This window comes from Protobothrops mucrosquamatus, unplaced genomic scaffold (assembly GCF_001527695.2).
Source record: "Protobothrops mucrosquamatus isolate PMUCROS unplaced genomic scaffold, P.Mucros_1.0 scaffold1252, whole genome shotgun sequence".
Classification (NCBI taxonomy): Eukaryota; Metazoa; Chordata; class Lepidosauria; order Squamata; family Viperidae; genus Protobothrops; species Protobothrops mucrosquamatus.
In genome coordinates, this window is record NW_015387458.1 from 195,223 (window position 1) to 209,506 (window position 14,284).

A 14,284-nucleotide genomic window follows, 5' to 3' on the forward strand; every position below is an offset into this window, starting at 1 on the left:
GGGGGGATTTCATTGTGTAAATTTGCAAAGTGGGTGAGAACTTCCCCATTTGAGGAAGGGAAGTGGGGGCAGGGAGTTCCCTTTGAAAGTTTTGCCTGTTCTGAGCGACAGAAACTAAGATTTTTCACCAAGTGCACTGCCAAAAATATGTATAGTTTTGGGAACTTAGGTGGCCATGTTTTATAGCAGTTCCAACCAGCTTTCCTGGTCCATGACATGCAGAGTTAGGGCATTACCACTGTCAACACCTCCCCCCCCCAGTGATGGTTTTGTCCAGGCTACTTTGAGACAGAACTCAACAGCTGTGCAACATGTAAGATGGGCAATCTTGACTAACCAACCCATCGTTCGTGACTTACCTTGTCCGGCTCTAAGATTGTGACAAGACACCCACCGTCTGTCACTAAGGGTAGCCATGCTGTTTTAGGAAAGAACTCGAGTTGCTCAAGAGAAAAGGCAGAAAAACATGATAGCTTTGACGTCTATGGAGATTCTCTGTCCTCCAGGTCCTGGTTGTCCCAAAGGTGCTTTTTCAAGGGGCAACTGGACTTCCTTGTTTTTCCTTTGAAGACGTTTCGCTTGTCATCCAAGAAGCTTCTTCAGCTGCTGCTGCTTCAGAGCAGAAGAAGCTTCTGAGAGGAGAAGCGAAACATCTTCCAAGAAAAACGAGAAAGTTCAGTTGCCTCCTGAAAAAGCACATTTGGGACTGTAGCTTTGAGTGTCTCAGAGCACCCAGAAAAATGCCAACACGCGCAAGGACTTTTTATTTAGTTCCTTTGTTACAAGTTGCTCTCTTTTCTAAACCACTTGTAAAGATTGCCTTCTATGTTACAGGTGGCTTGGCTTTGCAAAGACCCCTTTGTGGTCCAGGGAGAGAGGGAGGGAGAGAGAGAGAGAGGGAGAAAGGGAGAGAGAGAGAGAGGGAGAAAGGGAGAGAGAGAGAGAGAGAGAGAGAGAGAGAGAGAGAGAGAGAGAGAGAGAGAGAGGGAATGAAGGGCAGACACTGGTGTTTTTTTTTTTTTTAACAAAGTCTGTCCACCTGCAATTCACCTATTTAGATGCCTAAGAAAGGGGTAAAGGCCACTGAAAACTAAAAAAAAAAACCAACCCTCTGGAAAATAAATGAAAAAAAAACACAGCTCAGCCTCGAATTTGTATTGCTAAGTGAGAAATTCGTTAAGTGAGTTTTGCCCGAATTTTACACATTTTCCCCTACACGTTTGTTAGCAGTTCTTAAGTTAGTAACCCGGTTGTGAAGTGACTCTGGTTTCCCCCTCGACTTTGCTACTCAGACGGTCGCCAAAGGGGGATCACGTGACTCTGGGGACACGGCAACCGTCATAAATGTGAGTCGGTTGTCAAGCCTCCGAATGTCAACACACCGTGGCCAGGGAGTTGCTGCAAAAAGTCCTAAGTGTGAAAAACGGTCCCGAGTCCCTTTTTTCCCCAGCACCGTCGTCGCTTTGAACGGTCACTAAATGAACCGCTGTAAGTCGAGGACTGCCCATCACCGAGTCAATTCCGTGGTCTCCGCTTGGAAAGGGAGCAGGAAGTAGGTGTGAAAAATCGTGTCCAATAATCCAGCAATTCAACGGTTCCTTGTGCAACCGGGAAGGGTTTGTCTCCCGAGCGACGAATCCCGCTCGTTGCTTTTAAAACATCTTTATTCAAAATATACAACTGCTATAGGAATAATAATAATAAAAAAAAATCATCCATTTCAAAGTGCATCAGAGCTGTGCCCCAAAATACAGCACTGGCTGTGGCTTGCTTTCCCCTTTTCTGAAAAACCCAACCCGCCACGTATTAAGTACCGAGGAAAGCGGACAGGTTTCGCTTCCCGGACACAAAGCCAACTTCGTACGATTTTTTTTTCCCGTGGGAGGCGACGTTGTAATGCGCCCTCCGCCGTCGCTTGCCCAGTCGACAGGTTTCCTGGTTTTTGCTGCAAGCTACAAGAAGTAAAGAGTTTGGCCGTCCCTTCCACGCTCAACATTTTTTTTTTAAAAAAAAAGGACAGATAAGAAAGGAAGGAGTAACCAACACCACTCTTCAGCGCGACACGGCAAGGAAAGAAATACTTTTGGCTTTACTGTAACAGACACCGAGGAAAGTGGGGGGGAGAGAACACCCCCCCTCTGCCCTCCACACCCCCAAGTCACACCAGGGGGAGGGAGGGCGAGTTTCTGGCAGCAGGTAACATGTCTGTAGTAAACCTCGTGGCCTCGGCTGGGAGCGGGGGGGGGTCGGGTCAGACGGAAGTGTGGACCGGTGTGACGGCGGGAGAGGAGCCTCGCTCGGAGGAAGACGAAATGGAGCGCTTGGCGGCTTCCCGCTGCAGCTCCTCCACCCTCTTTTGCAGCTCCGTTCGGATGGCCAGGAGTTCTTTCAAGTTCTGGTGAATCGGCATCTGTGGGAATGGAAGACAGGTTTGGGTTGGCCTTGGAAGAGCCCAGAGCCCGAGGTTTAAGAGAAGATCGTCTTGATTGTCATTTTTTTTTTTTTTTACTGTGGGCACACTGGCCCACATTAAAAATGAACTTCTGTTGCCTGCTCTCAAAAGGAAGTATATATCTACCCATAGACATTCGTAACACATCTATATATCTATATATTTATAATATAATATAATAATGATAAAGTTGGAAGGGACCTTGGAGATCATCTAATCCAACCCCCTGCTCAGGCAGGAAACCCTATACCATTTCAGACAAATGGCTGTCCAGTCTCTTCTTAAAAACTTCCAGGGTTGGGGCATTCACCGCTTCTGGAGGCAGGTTGTTCCACTGGTTAATTGTTCTAAATGTCAGGAAGTTTCTCCTTAGTTCTAGGTTGCTTCTCTCCTTGATTAGTTTCCATCTGTTGCTTCTTGTCCTGCCTTCAGGCACTTTGGAGAATAGCTTGACCCCCAATTCTTCTTTGGGGCAGCCCCTGAGATATTGGAAGGCTGCTATCATGTCCCCCCTCGTCCTTCTCTTCGTTAAACTAGACATACCCAATTCCAGCAACCGTTCCTTATATGTTTTAGCCTCCAGTCCCCTGATCATCTTTGTTGCTCTTCTCTTATATCTATATATGTATCTTTCCACAGTGGCCCAACGCTCGAAGAGAGCGAATTTGTGGCCTTCTCGTTGACGGGAGTCACCCAAGTCCAGGCACTGCAAAGCTGGCTGGGGTATTCTGGGAGTTGAAGTCCACGTATCTTAAAGCCAGGAAGGTCGACAAACGCTGTTTTAAAAGTGTTAGAAGAAACACAGAAATGCCTTGCTGATTTGGAAGAGGGAAAAAAAAATCACAGGGGAGGGAGGGAGGGAGGGAAGGAAGGTTAACTCCCCAGCTGCAAAGGTAGAAATTACCTTGCAGAAAGCCTGATATATGACTAATTCCAGGTGACAAAGGGATGGATAAGCCCTTCCTACCTGCTGCATGGATGTCTGGTGGGCAATTGTGAAGACCTCTGAAGGGCACCTGATCACAGAGGGCTGAGCTAGTTATTTTTAAGCTCGTTCACGGGAGTTTGAACACTGGGAGACAGCTGTTCGCTTTCTGTGTCATAATTCTGCTCTTGTGTGGAATCATAGCCACTGAACATTCATGCATGTATTGGAAAGCTAGGGGTGTGTGTGTGTGTGTGTGTGTGTAGTTATTGCCATTGACGAGACAGAGGGCTGAGCAGCTGCATTCACACACTACATTTAACCCAGTGGCTGAATTTACCAGTCTTTCTGGCGAATTGTACAATATACTGCGGCATAAATTAATTGAAGGAATTAGCTTGGTGAAACACACAAAGTCACACACAAGCACACATCCCAAGCTTAAAAGCCACTCAAATTTAGCCCGTTGTGGAAATGCTGCTGTTGCTGGGAATCAGCCTTGGTTAGACACGTATGAATAAAATCTGCGAATTACGCGGGTTTTAAAGATGCTTCCCATCTACCGGAGAGAGAGAGAGAGTAAGGATTTGTTTTGAATCTGGCTGGTAAGCGCAGCGGATTTCATTTCGGGATTTATTAGGTGCTTAATTAAGAAGGTTTCTAGTACTCCCCCAGCCCAGCTAATTATAAGAATCTAACCTGTAGATCACAAACAGGCGGGTTACGCGGCTGCCCGGTGGGCAGGATATAAAACCACGCAAAGGGACTACGTTTTGCTAACGCAGCTTCTGCCTCGCAACTGACGCAAGCTTCAAATTGCCACCATTTAATGGGGATTTTTTCTCTCCACCCATCTGGAGAAAAGAGATGGCATCTCTTCCCCCCTCCTCTTTTCCAGCATTGTGTGGTACCGGGGGGGGGGGGGGAGAAAGAACAACACGCACACCCACAAGGAGAAGCGCAAAAGGCGGTATAACCGCCACGCACTTCAGGCATGGCTTGTTCTAAACCGTATGGAACCAAACTCTATACAGGCTTCCTGCGTCCCTTCGCTAGCTCAAGGACACCCATTCAAAGGGAAATTGTTCTGCAATGAATGTGTCACTTCTGGAGGGCCTTAAATCTTTTTTTTTTCCCCCCTCCTCCCCTAGGAAGAAAAGCATCTGTCGAATGAAATGACTATTTTAACCCCGCTCTTTGATGCTACGAGACGGTCCCACCCACACGGAATGGCGTTAGAACGGAACAGAACTGTGCACCCAGCAATCACCCACCTCTTGGAGGCAGAAAGACAATGGGTGTTTTTGCCTTGGGGGGAGGGAATTGACTGTGGCTATTCCCTTTTTGCCTTCTTGGGGGGGGGGAATTGACTTTGGCACAGGTGTTGGAAAGCATGCAGGATTCTGTACTGCCACGGGGCAGGATCAAATACCAATGTGCTTCTCTGACTCAAGAGCGGGGGGTCTTCAAACTTGGCCCTTTGATGACTTGGGGACTTCAGCTCCCAGAATTCCTCAGCCAGCTATATTGGGAGTTGAACTCCCCAAGTCATCAAGGGGCCATCGTTCCCCCACCTCTGCCTTAAAGGCGGCATTTATGGGACTGGTATCAATGAGGTGGGCTGGCCCCACCATGATCTACATCAGGGGTCTTCAAACGTGGCCCTTTTATGACTTGTGGACTTCAGCTCCCAGAATTCCTCAGCCAGGCGTGCCTTTCTGCTTAACAGAGCTTTAGCCATCCCAGATAATCCACTGCATGTTTTCTCTCAAGAGAGCTTGTTCCCAAGTTAGCTTATGGAGGACTGGAAAGCTTCCACCCTCAAACCAGCTTCTACTTTCAGAGGGTCATTCCAGCGAGGAATGGCTTATGGGGTTTGCAACACTGACTGATGTCAAGTGGGAAGACCCTTTCAGTGGGAAGCTTATCAACTTGAGGGTCTTTTGGGGTCCTCACTGCTCTCTGCAGACATTTCATGACCCAACTAGGTAGCATCATCAGGGCTAGAAGGGAGCAGGGTCTGTTCCCTTGAGTTCTTCTTCAAGACTGTGCACGCCCTTTTCACGCAGAAGGTTCCCGCAAGGGAATGTTCAGATGCATCAGCACACACTTCGCCCCTCTACAACAACCGTCACTACAAGATGTGGGAGCTGCCAATCTTGGGCAGCTGGCTTGGTGGGGGCCACGTTTCCAGGTGGCCCTCCAGAAACAACATCTCAGTGTAACCTCAAAGTATTCAGGGAGAAAACTGAGAATGGAGCCTCAGTTCCTAGGATGGATGTTTTGAAATATGGGACACCCCCAGGTGCCTACCCCTCAGGTTGATTTGTGGTTAAGACCGCATTCTTTCATGGTTTGCTTTGGAAGGAACAAGCAGATCACCTAAATTTGGCTGGCCGAGGCCCAGCGTGAGATCTATCCATGTTTATTTCAGGGAACGATCACAGATGGCTTTAATATCTGCCTGAATAATTGATAATGAAATGTGGACCACACTATCTATTTATACTTCAGCACCAAGCTTTTTATATCTGGAGGGGGAGAAGCTTAGAACAGTTTGCTGATTTATCTATTATTATTTAAAATCTACGTGTACGTTTGTGTCTGGCCTTCCCTAACCAAGAGCTTTTTCCACACAAGGCGCTATTCCCAGCAGTCTTGATAAAACACTTCCTTCCCAAATTGTGGTTCCTTCAAAACAATCTGCAGTCGGTTGCTTTTTTTGCCAAAATTCCACACCAGAGTGGCATATTCATTAGCTGGCAGCCGACTTGTAACTGCTGATCAGAACATCTCCCATCTAAGCACAGCATACGTTTCCTGCGATTTTACTTTTTAAAAAATATATATATATATATATTTTTAGCAAGCTGATTTCCAAAGCTGCATCCACCCTGAGAAGCTGAGAACGATTTATTCACAGGATATGTTAAGGGATTCTGGAGAAGGGCTGAGACGCTGTTCATTAGCTACTATTTTAGCAAAGAAAACTAGAGTCAGCACAAACACATAATCCGAGCTGGCAACCAGATGAACTTTCTAAATAGGTCCTAGGAGGCAATTAGCGATTATGAGTTTTCTGCACCTAAAATGTCTTTCTGGTGCGGCAACGCAAAATCTAAAGGTAGGAGACGGAATGCAAAGTGCTTACGATCCAAATCTTGGAATCTGGCTCCTGAAAAAGGGTCATAAGGGGAAAGGGAATTCTCTTAAAGCAGTGGTGGCGAACCTATGGCACGGGTGCCAGAGGCGGCAATCAGAGCCCTCTCTGTGGGCACGCGCACCGTCGCCCCAGTCCTAGGCCTTCAGCTGGGTTTTATAAAACCTTTTCGCTTTAGGCCTCCGCCGCCATGTGCAAAAAAAAAAAAAAAGTTCAATCAATCAATCAATTTCAACTTCTCGCAGGAAAAAAAAAATCTTGCAAAGTTGGAATTGATTGATTGAACTTTTTAGTCCCACCCAGTCTGCCGTTACCACCGCAGCCACGCCCACCCAATGGGCCACACCCACCCAATGGGCCACACCCACCCGGCACCCGACGATGCATAAGTGGGTTTGGGGTTGCAGTTTGGGCACTCGGTCTCTAAAAGGTTCGCCATCACTGTCTTAAAGTATCTGGCCATATTAAGAACGTGCAGTGGATCCTCACATTTTTAACCAAGAGTTATGACTTCTTAGTTTTTAGTAACAATGACACAGTGACTAGATCCTGAGCTGTCTCCACATGAAAGGAAGAGAAAGTTTAGCAGATCCAATCTCCTGTCAATCACACCTTTTGATGACTTGTACGATGTAGTTAAAACTCTTTTTAAGATTTCTAGTTCGTTCAGGATTACATGCTTCTATCCTTGGTTTCCTCGGTGTTAATTTGCAAAAGGCACGCAAACTGCAGGGACACGCGTGGAAAGCTTACCTGGGGTCTCGTTCGGGGGTTCCAACGTACGTAGTAGTTGACCCACAATTCCAAATGACTTAAGCTGGCTACTGGATAGAGAACGTGGTTCTTGTAGTTGACGTAGAAAGGGTTACTGAATTCCTCCACCTGGCTATTGATGTGGGACCACAAAGAGACAGTCTTGGTATTTATCTCCTGAGGAAAACAAACAAGGTGATGAAGAGGTAGGCTTGCAAAAAAAATTATACTGCATTATAACTCAAAGAGGGATGATGATATATAATTGTACTATTTTAAAGGATTTATACTGTTTTAAAGGAAGTTAAAGATTGTATTTAATGGGTTCAAGATATGATTAATAGTAATAAGACTAGTTGCTAATTTTCATTTTTTATTTCTGTAGAAATGGCTAAGTTTAATTTTTAGATATTTGGATTTGGGGAAGATGTATAATTATATTTTGATTATTTGNGGGAATCATCAGAGCTAGAAGAGGTTTACATGGTGTGGTCAAAAAAGCCCAGATGGTAGTCACAGTACTTAAAAAAGAATGGACAGAATCATAGCTGCCGTATTGATGTTTTTTGACCACATTCTGTGAGCCCACCAGATCCATAGACTTCATTTGATTGAGGCACGTTGGACCCTCTGTGGATGCTGCTGTGCGTTGCAGAAATTTCTGGGTGAATCTCTTAATGTCAGGAGCACTACCAGCTGTATTTATAGGGGTTTAAGGAAATCTCTTGAAATATTATCCTGAGACCCCCATGTTTATCCATGATGGAGGTGAATCCCATGGATTTCAGTGGAGCATCAATAGAGGTGGTTATAAATGCTAGTCCAGATGGTTTGGTTTAGCTTCATAATTTGCACTCCACAAGCATAAGACCTTTAAAGAAATGTGTATATTTTGGACGTACTAAATTCTCTTATCCCACCCCATCTCCTCTCGTGTTAAATTAGGACTTGGGGGGGTGTGGTCAACAGAAGAAATCAAAGGAGGACTGCAGCTTATTTAAGGAAGCCACTTGAGATGACTTTTCATTGATGGGATTCTGCTACGGAGGGATTCTCCTATGAAGGACTCACTGTTTGACCAAGAACTATGTAGGGGAATAATTTTGAAGGTTCACCATATTTGAGATGGCTTCTAGGTACTAGAGAGTGAGGTCTGGTCTTGCATCTCTGTTTTCCAAATTTTGTAGAGCAGAAAAGTCCAGGGGGAACTCAACCACACAGATGAATCTACATCACAGCCTCTTTCCAACTACCGTCTCTCTTTTTAAAGAAAAAGTCAAGTACATCAAACATTAGACTAGGGTTATAGTGATGCATCTTTAGATAAAATAGTGGGGAAATGGTGGCTGTACTTGGACTAGAAATCATTTTCTCACCTAGGTGGAAGTTTCTTTCTTTCTTTTGGCCAATTATGGGGAAACGTTACTGTAGGTGTAAAAATTGTCTGTTTCGTTGTCTTTCTATTGCTGTCCTGCCACTGATCTCCATCTTGAAATACTGTGTCCCGGAGGAATTCCGCTACCCCACATAGATGTTTGAAAAATGTTATGTATTGCAGAATCTATGAACAAAAACAAAACAAAACAAAAAACAATTGTCCCAAGTGTTACGTTAAGGAACAAAAGCTACCAGGTTTTCAAGATGTGGCAGTTGATGAACCTGTGAAGTACTTCCCTTCCCCAAAGTCTTTTTGTATGAATTTGGTAAATGGTTATGCCTTAATGTAAATTTTAGATAGTCCAATGGAAGGAACTACCTAACTAACATCAGGTGCAAAGAGCAACAGTGACTGTTACTGCCTCCCCAGACCATGATCAACAGCGCAGTCTTCCCCAAAAGTCAAGACTTAAGTTCTTGTGCCCTGGTTTAGTTCTTTCCCTAAGCAACGATGGCCCAGGCAAAGTCTCCACGGGGTTCCTGTCTCCAGGCCACCAAGGCAGAGGATGAAGGAGTAGCAAGGGCTGTCTGAGGAAGACCCAACCCTGTTGCCCTTCAGACCTTCAAAAATCCTACTGTGGAGCAGGATGTCTACCAACTTGGGTCTAGGACAACTTGCTGCAGCCAAATCACCGCGGGTCAATTCAATGCTGTATTAATCCTTCCATTCAGTTACTTGGATGATTGGTGACCCTGTTTTCCTTGAAATTATTGTAACTCTTGTCCCAAAGGTGCTTTTTCAAAAGGCAACTGGACTTTTTCTCCCTTGAAGACGTCTATGGAGATTCTCAATCATCCAAGTCAAGAGGCAACTGTTGTTTTTCTTTGAAGACATTTCACTTCTCATCCAAGAAGCTTCTTCAATTGCTTTTTGAAAAAACAAAAACATCTCTGGAATTACCGTGACCTGGAGGGCCGAGAACCTCCGTAAATATTGTTCACTCTTGTATTTCTGGATTGACTTTTATTTTTTGATGATGGGTCACGGTTCCATCGAAATTAATTTTAACTTTTTGTATTGGTTGAGTTGTCTCGCGTTGAGTTGGCTGTGGCGAGTTGTCCCGTTCTGTACCAAGTCTATTGCCCTTGAAATACCCAAAGGTTAGAAGAGAGAAAAACCCCATGTGTAGATGGTACAATTAAGCCTAAGATTCTGTGCATCGAGGCGGTTGTGTTGACTTGCTAGGGCCATTCTCGGGAAGTCCGAGAGATGCCAGGGATCCACATCAGGGGTCTTTTGCATGCAAAGCATGTGCTCTTTTACCCAACTATGACCTCTTCCCCGCTGGGGAATTCTGCCCGTTGTCTGTATATTCAACCAACAGTATGTTTGGCTTTTTCCTGGCTAAACCTCTCTGTAGCAGTGCCAGCCGTGTTGTACCACACCTCTGGGAAGGGGGAGTGGGTCCATTTCCGTTTTTCTACTCTGCTTTTTTATATTGGTAATTAAAACAGATCTGTGAGCTGAAAGGCCACATCATGTAAGCGTAGCCAGATGTTCAGAGCAGGACAAATAACAGGCGTTTATAAAAGTCTTCCACCAGGCCAAAGATGTATATATATATATGTAGAGACCACATATTGTGCCCCAAATTTATATGCAACGCGTGTTGGTAGTCAAAACGAAACATCTAATTAGAGAAGAAGAAGAAAAAAGGTTTCCTGTTAGGAGAAAGCTAGGAGGAACTTAGCCACTTCTACTTTGTAAAGAACCGGCCTAGATTTTTTACCTTTCTCTCCTTCTTGTTGGCATTTTCTTTTGGCAAATGTGGACCGGTGTCAGTTGTCTCCTTCTCGTACAACTGGCAGTATCTGGTTTGCTCGTTGGCCTCTGCTGCTGCGGTAGGAAATAGCGTTCATCCGAAGGGTAGAACCGAAGAGCAGAAAAGGGAGGTAAAACAAAAGGGGGTGGGGAGAAAAGTGGGAAGGAAAAATAGATCAGACGACCGATTAAAAATGGAGACGGCGTATCCAAAGAAGCGAAAGCTTTTATTTAAGCAATACATACATACCGTTGGCTAATACAGAAAGGATCTGTTCCCAGTTGAAAATTGCGAGTTATGTTGTCAAAAATGTAGAGAGAAAAAAAGAAAAAAAAGGCAGACTCATTTTGCTAAAGTGCATATAAGAATTACGGGGGGATGGCTATCCGAACTTGAATGCTGAAGTACAAAACTGGAAAAAGTAAATAAATAAATGGGAAAAAAAAGACTTGTAAACAAAACGGTGTCCTTGTGTCACTTCTCTGTGTGTGGTTTGCACAACGCACAGCCTGTTTTCTCATGTAAAGAAAAAAAAAACAATCTTGCACTCTTTAAGGGACACAAGTAGTTCCCAACTTCTTCTTGTTAGTTGTGAAGTCATGTCCGAGCCATCGCGACCCCATGGACAACGTTCCTCCAGGCCTTCCTGTCCTCTACCATCTTCTGGAGTCCATTCAAGCTCACGCCTCCTGCTTCAGTGACTCCATCCAGCCACCTCATTCTCTGTCGTCCCCTTCTTCTCTTGCCCTCCATCTTTCCCAGCATCACAGTTCTCCAGTGAGTCCTTCCTTCTCATTAGGTGGCCAAAGCACTTGAGTTTCAACTTCAGGATCTGGCCTTCTAAAGAGCAGTCAGGGTTGATCTCCTCTAGGACTGACCGGTTGGATCACCTTGCAGTCCAGGGGACTTATAACTTAATAACAGTTCATTTAGTCAGCAGCACTGAAAAGTGACTTATGAACTGCTTTTCAGCCTTACGGACGTTGCAGCCTCCCCACGGTCACGTGATCAAAATTTGGACGCTGGGCAACTGGTTCATATTTGTGACGGTGTGTCCTGGGGTCACGTGATTCCCCTTTTGGCAACCTTCCGACAGGCAAAATCAATGGGGGGGTGCCAGATTCACTTAACCACCGTGTGACTTGAACAACTGCAGCGGTTTGCTTAACAACTGGGGCAAGGAAGGTCGTAAAAGGGGGCAAAACCCACTTAACTGCCTCGCTTAACGACAGAAATTTTGGGCCCGATTACGGCTATAAGTCGAGGGCTGCCTGTATTCCCCTTTTATTGCACAACTTCCGTGTCAAGGGGACGCCATCGTAATAAGAGGCAAGGGGAAACTTCTGGGGGGGGGGGAAAGCACCAGTTTTGTAAGCTGTCCTGACCAGTATAGCAGAGCAACCCTCTCTAGAAGGGAAGTGGTGAAGGACGCACCTGGTTTAAGAATTTTGATGCATCTTTGATTCAGAAGTTACGTTTGCAGCTTCCCCTTTTGAGTAAAGCAGGTGAGTGGGGTGGGGGGAATCTCCAGGCGGATGCTGCGTGCACGCGTGGTCCTGAATACTGAGAGTAAGGATGAGAAATTGGCAACCATCAGCCACCCCCCCCTTCAAGCTTCACTACTGGGAGGTGGATTTATTGTCCTCTTCCCCCCCCCCCCAAATACTGGTATGAAAGAGGGGTCAGAGAAAGTCAAAATCCCTTAAGGGTAAAGATGAGGATTCTGTGCCAGTTAAATGAGGGGGGGATTTCATTGTGTAAATTTGCAAAGTGGGTGAGGAGAACTTCCCCATTTGAGGAAGGGAAGTGGGGGGAGGGAGTTCCCTTTGAAAGTTTTGCCTGTTCCGAGCGACAGAAACTAAGATTTTTCACCAAGTGCACTGCCAAAAATATGTATAGTTTTGGGAACTTAGGTGGCCATGTTTTATAGCAGTTCCAACCAGCTTTCCTGGTCAATGACATGCAGAGTTAGGGCATTACCACTATCAACACCTCCCCCCCCCCAGTGATGGTTTTGTCCAGGCTACTTTGAGACAGAACTCAACAGTTGTGCAACATGTAGGATGGGCAATCTTGACTAACCAACCCATCGTTCGTGACTTACCTTGTCCGGCTCCAAGATTGTGACAAGACACCCACCGTCTGTCACTAAGGGTAGCCATGCTTTTTTAGGAAAGAACTCGAGTTGCTCAAGAGAAAAGGCAGAAAAACATGATAGCTTTGACGTCTATGGAGATTCTCCGTCCTCCAGGTCATGGTTGTCCCAAAGGTGCTTTTTCAAGGGGCAACTGGACTTCCTTGTTTTTCCTTTGAAGACTTTTCGCTTCTCATCCAAGAAGCTTCTTCAGCTGCTGCTGCTTCAGAGCAGAAGAAGCTTCTGGGAGGAGAAGCGAAACATCTTCCAAGAAAAACAAGAAAGTTCAGTTGCCTCCTGAAAAAGCACATTTGGGACTGTAGCTTTGAGTGTCTCAGAGCACCCAGAAAAATGCCAACACGCGCAAGGACTTTTTATTTAGTTCCTTTGTTACAAGTTGCTCTCTTTTCTAAACCACTTGTAAAGATTGCCTTCTACGTTACAGGTGGCTTGGATTTGCAAAGACCCCTTTGCGGTCCAGGGAGGGAGGGAGGGAGAGAGAGAGAGAGAGAGNAAAGAAAAAAAAAAAAAAAAAAAAACCCCTCTGGAAAATAAATGAAAAACAAGCACAGCTCAGCCCAGAATTTGTATTGCTAAGTGAGAAATTCGTTAAGTGAATTTACCCGAATTTTACACATTTTCCCCTCCAGATTTGTTAGCAGTTCTTAAGTTAGTAACCCGGTTGTGAAGTGACTCCGGTTTCCCCCTCGACTTTGCTACTCAGACGGTCGCCAAAGGGGGATCACGTGACTCTGGGGACACGGCAACCGTCATAATTGTGAGTCGGTTGTCAAGCCTCCGAATGTCAACACACCGTGGCCAGGGAGTTGCTGCAAAAAGTCCTAAGTGTGAAAAACGGTCCCGAGTCCCTTTTTTCCCCAGCGCCGTCGTCGCTTTGAACGGTCACTAAATGAACCGCTGTAAGTCGAGGACTGCCCATCACCGAGTCAATTCCGTGGTCTCCGCTTGGAAAGGGAGCAGGAAGTAGGTGTGAAAAATCGTGTCCAATAATCCAGCAATTCAACGGTTCCTTGTGCAACCGGGAAGGGTTTGTCTCCCGAGCGACCAATCCCGCTCGTTGCTTTTAAAACATCTTTATTCAAAATATACAACTGCTATAGGAATAATAATAATAAAAAAAAAATCATCCATTTCAAAGTGCATCAGAGCTGTGCCCCAAAATACAGCGCTGGCTGTGGCTTGCTTTCCCCTTTTCTGAAAAACCCAACCCGCCACGTATTAAGTACCGAGGAAAGCGGACAGGTTTCGCGTCCCGGACACGAAGCCAACTTCGTACGATTTTTTTTTTCCCGTGGGAGGCGACGTTGTAATGTGGCCTCCGCTGTCGCTTGCCCAGTCGACAGGTTTCCTGGTTTTTGCTGCAAGCTACAAGAAGTAAAGAGTTTGGCCGTCCCTTCCACGCTCAACATTTTTTTTTTAAAAAAAAGGACAGATAAGAAAGGAAGGAGTAACCAACACCACTCTTCAGCGCGACACGGCAAGGAAAGAAATACTTTTGGCTTTACTGTAACAGACACCGAGGAAAGTGGGGGGGGGAGAGAACACCCCCCCCTCTGCCCTCCACACTCCCAAATCACACCAGGGGGAGGGAGGGCGAGTTTCTGGCAGCAGGTAACATGTCTGTAGTAAACCTCGTGGC

At 45.7% G+C, this 14,284-nt stretch overlaps 1 protein-coding gene across 1 annotated transcript; it reads right to left on the reverse strand.

Annotated features, from left to right (window-relative positions):
• Positions 1 to 2,248: 2,248 nt before the first annotated feature.
• On the reverse strand, positions 2,249 to 12,580 carry LOC107292045 (myotubularin-related protein 1-like). The gene is made up of 4 exons (XM_015821106.1): positions 12,577 to 12,580; positions 10,458 to 10,564; positions 7,291 to 7,467; positions 2,249 to 2,410 (listed from the first exon to the last, which is right to left on the reverse strand). Exons 1-4 carry the CDS (start codon positions 12,578 to 12,580, stop codon positions 2,252 to 2,254), a joined length of 447 nt encoding a protein of 148 aa, XP_015676592.1. The 3' UTR covers positions 2,249 to 2,251.
• Positions 12,581 to 14,284: the final 1,704 nt, after the last annotated feature.

Coding starts and splice junctions, on each gene's coding strand:
- LOC107292045 (XM_015821106.1), bottom strand. Junction 7,468..10,457: donor CCAACAAGAAGGAGAGAAAG/GTAAAAAATCTA, acceptor TGTTTTCCTCAG/GAGATAAATACCAAGACTGT. Junction 2,411..7,290: donor ACCCCCGAACGAGACCCCAG/GTAAGCTTTCCA, acceptor CCATTCCCACAG/ATGCCGATTCACCAGAACTT.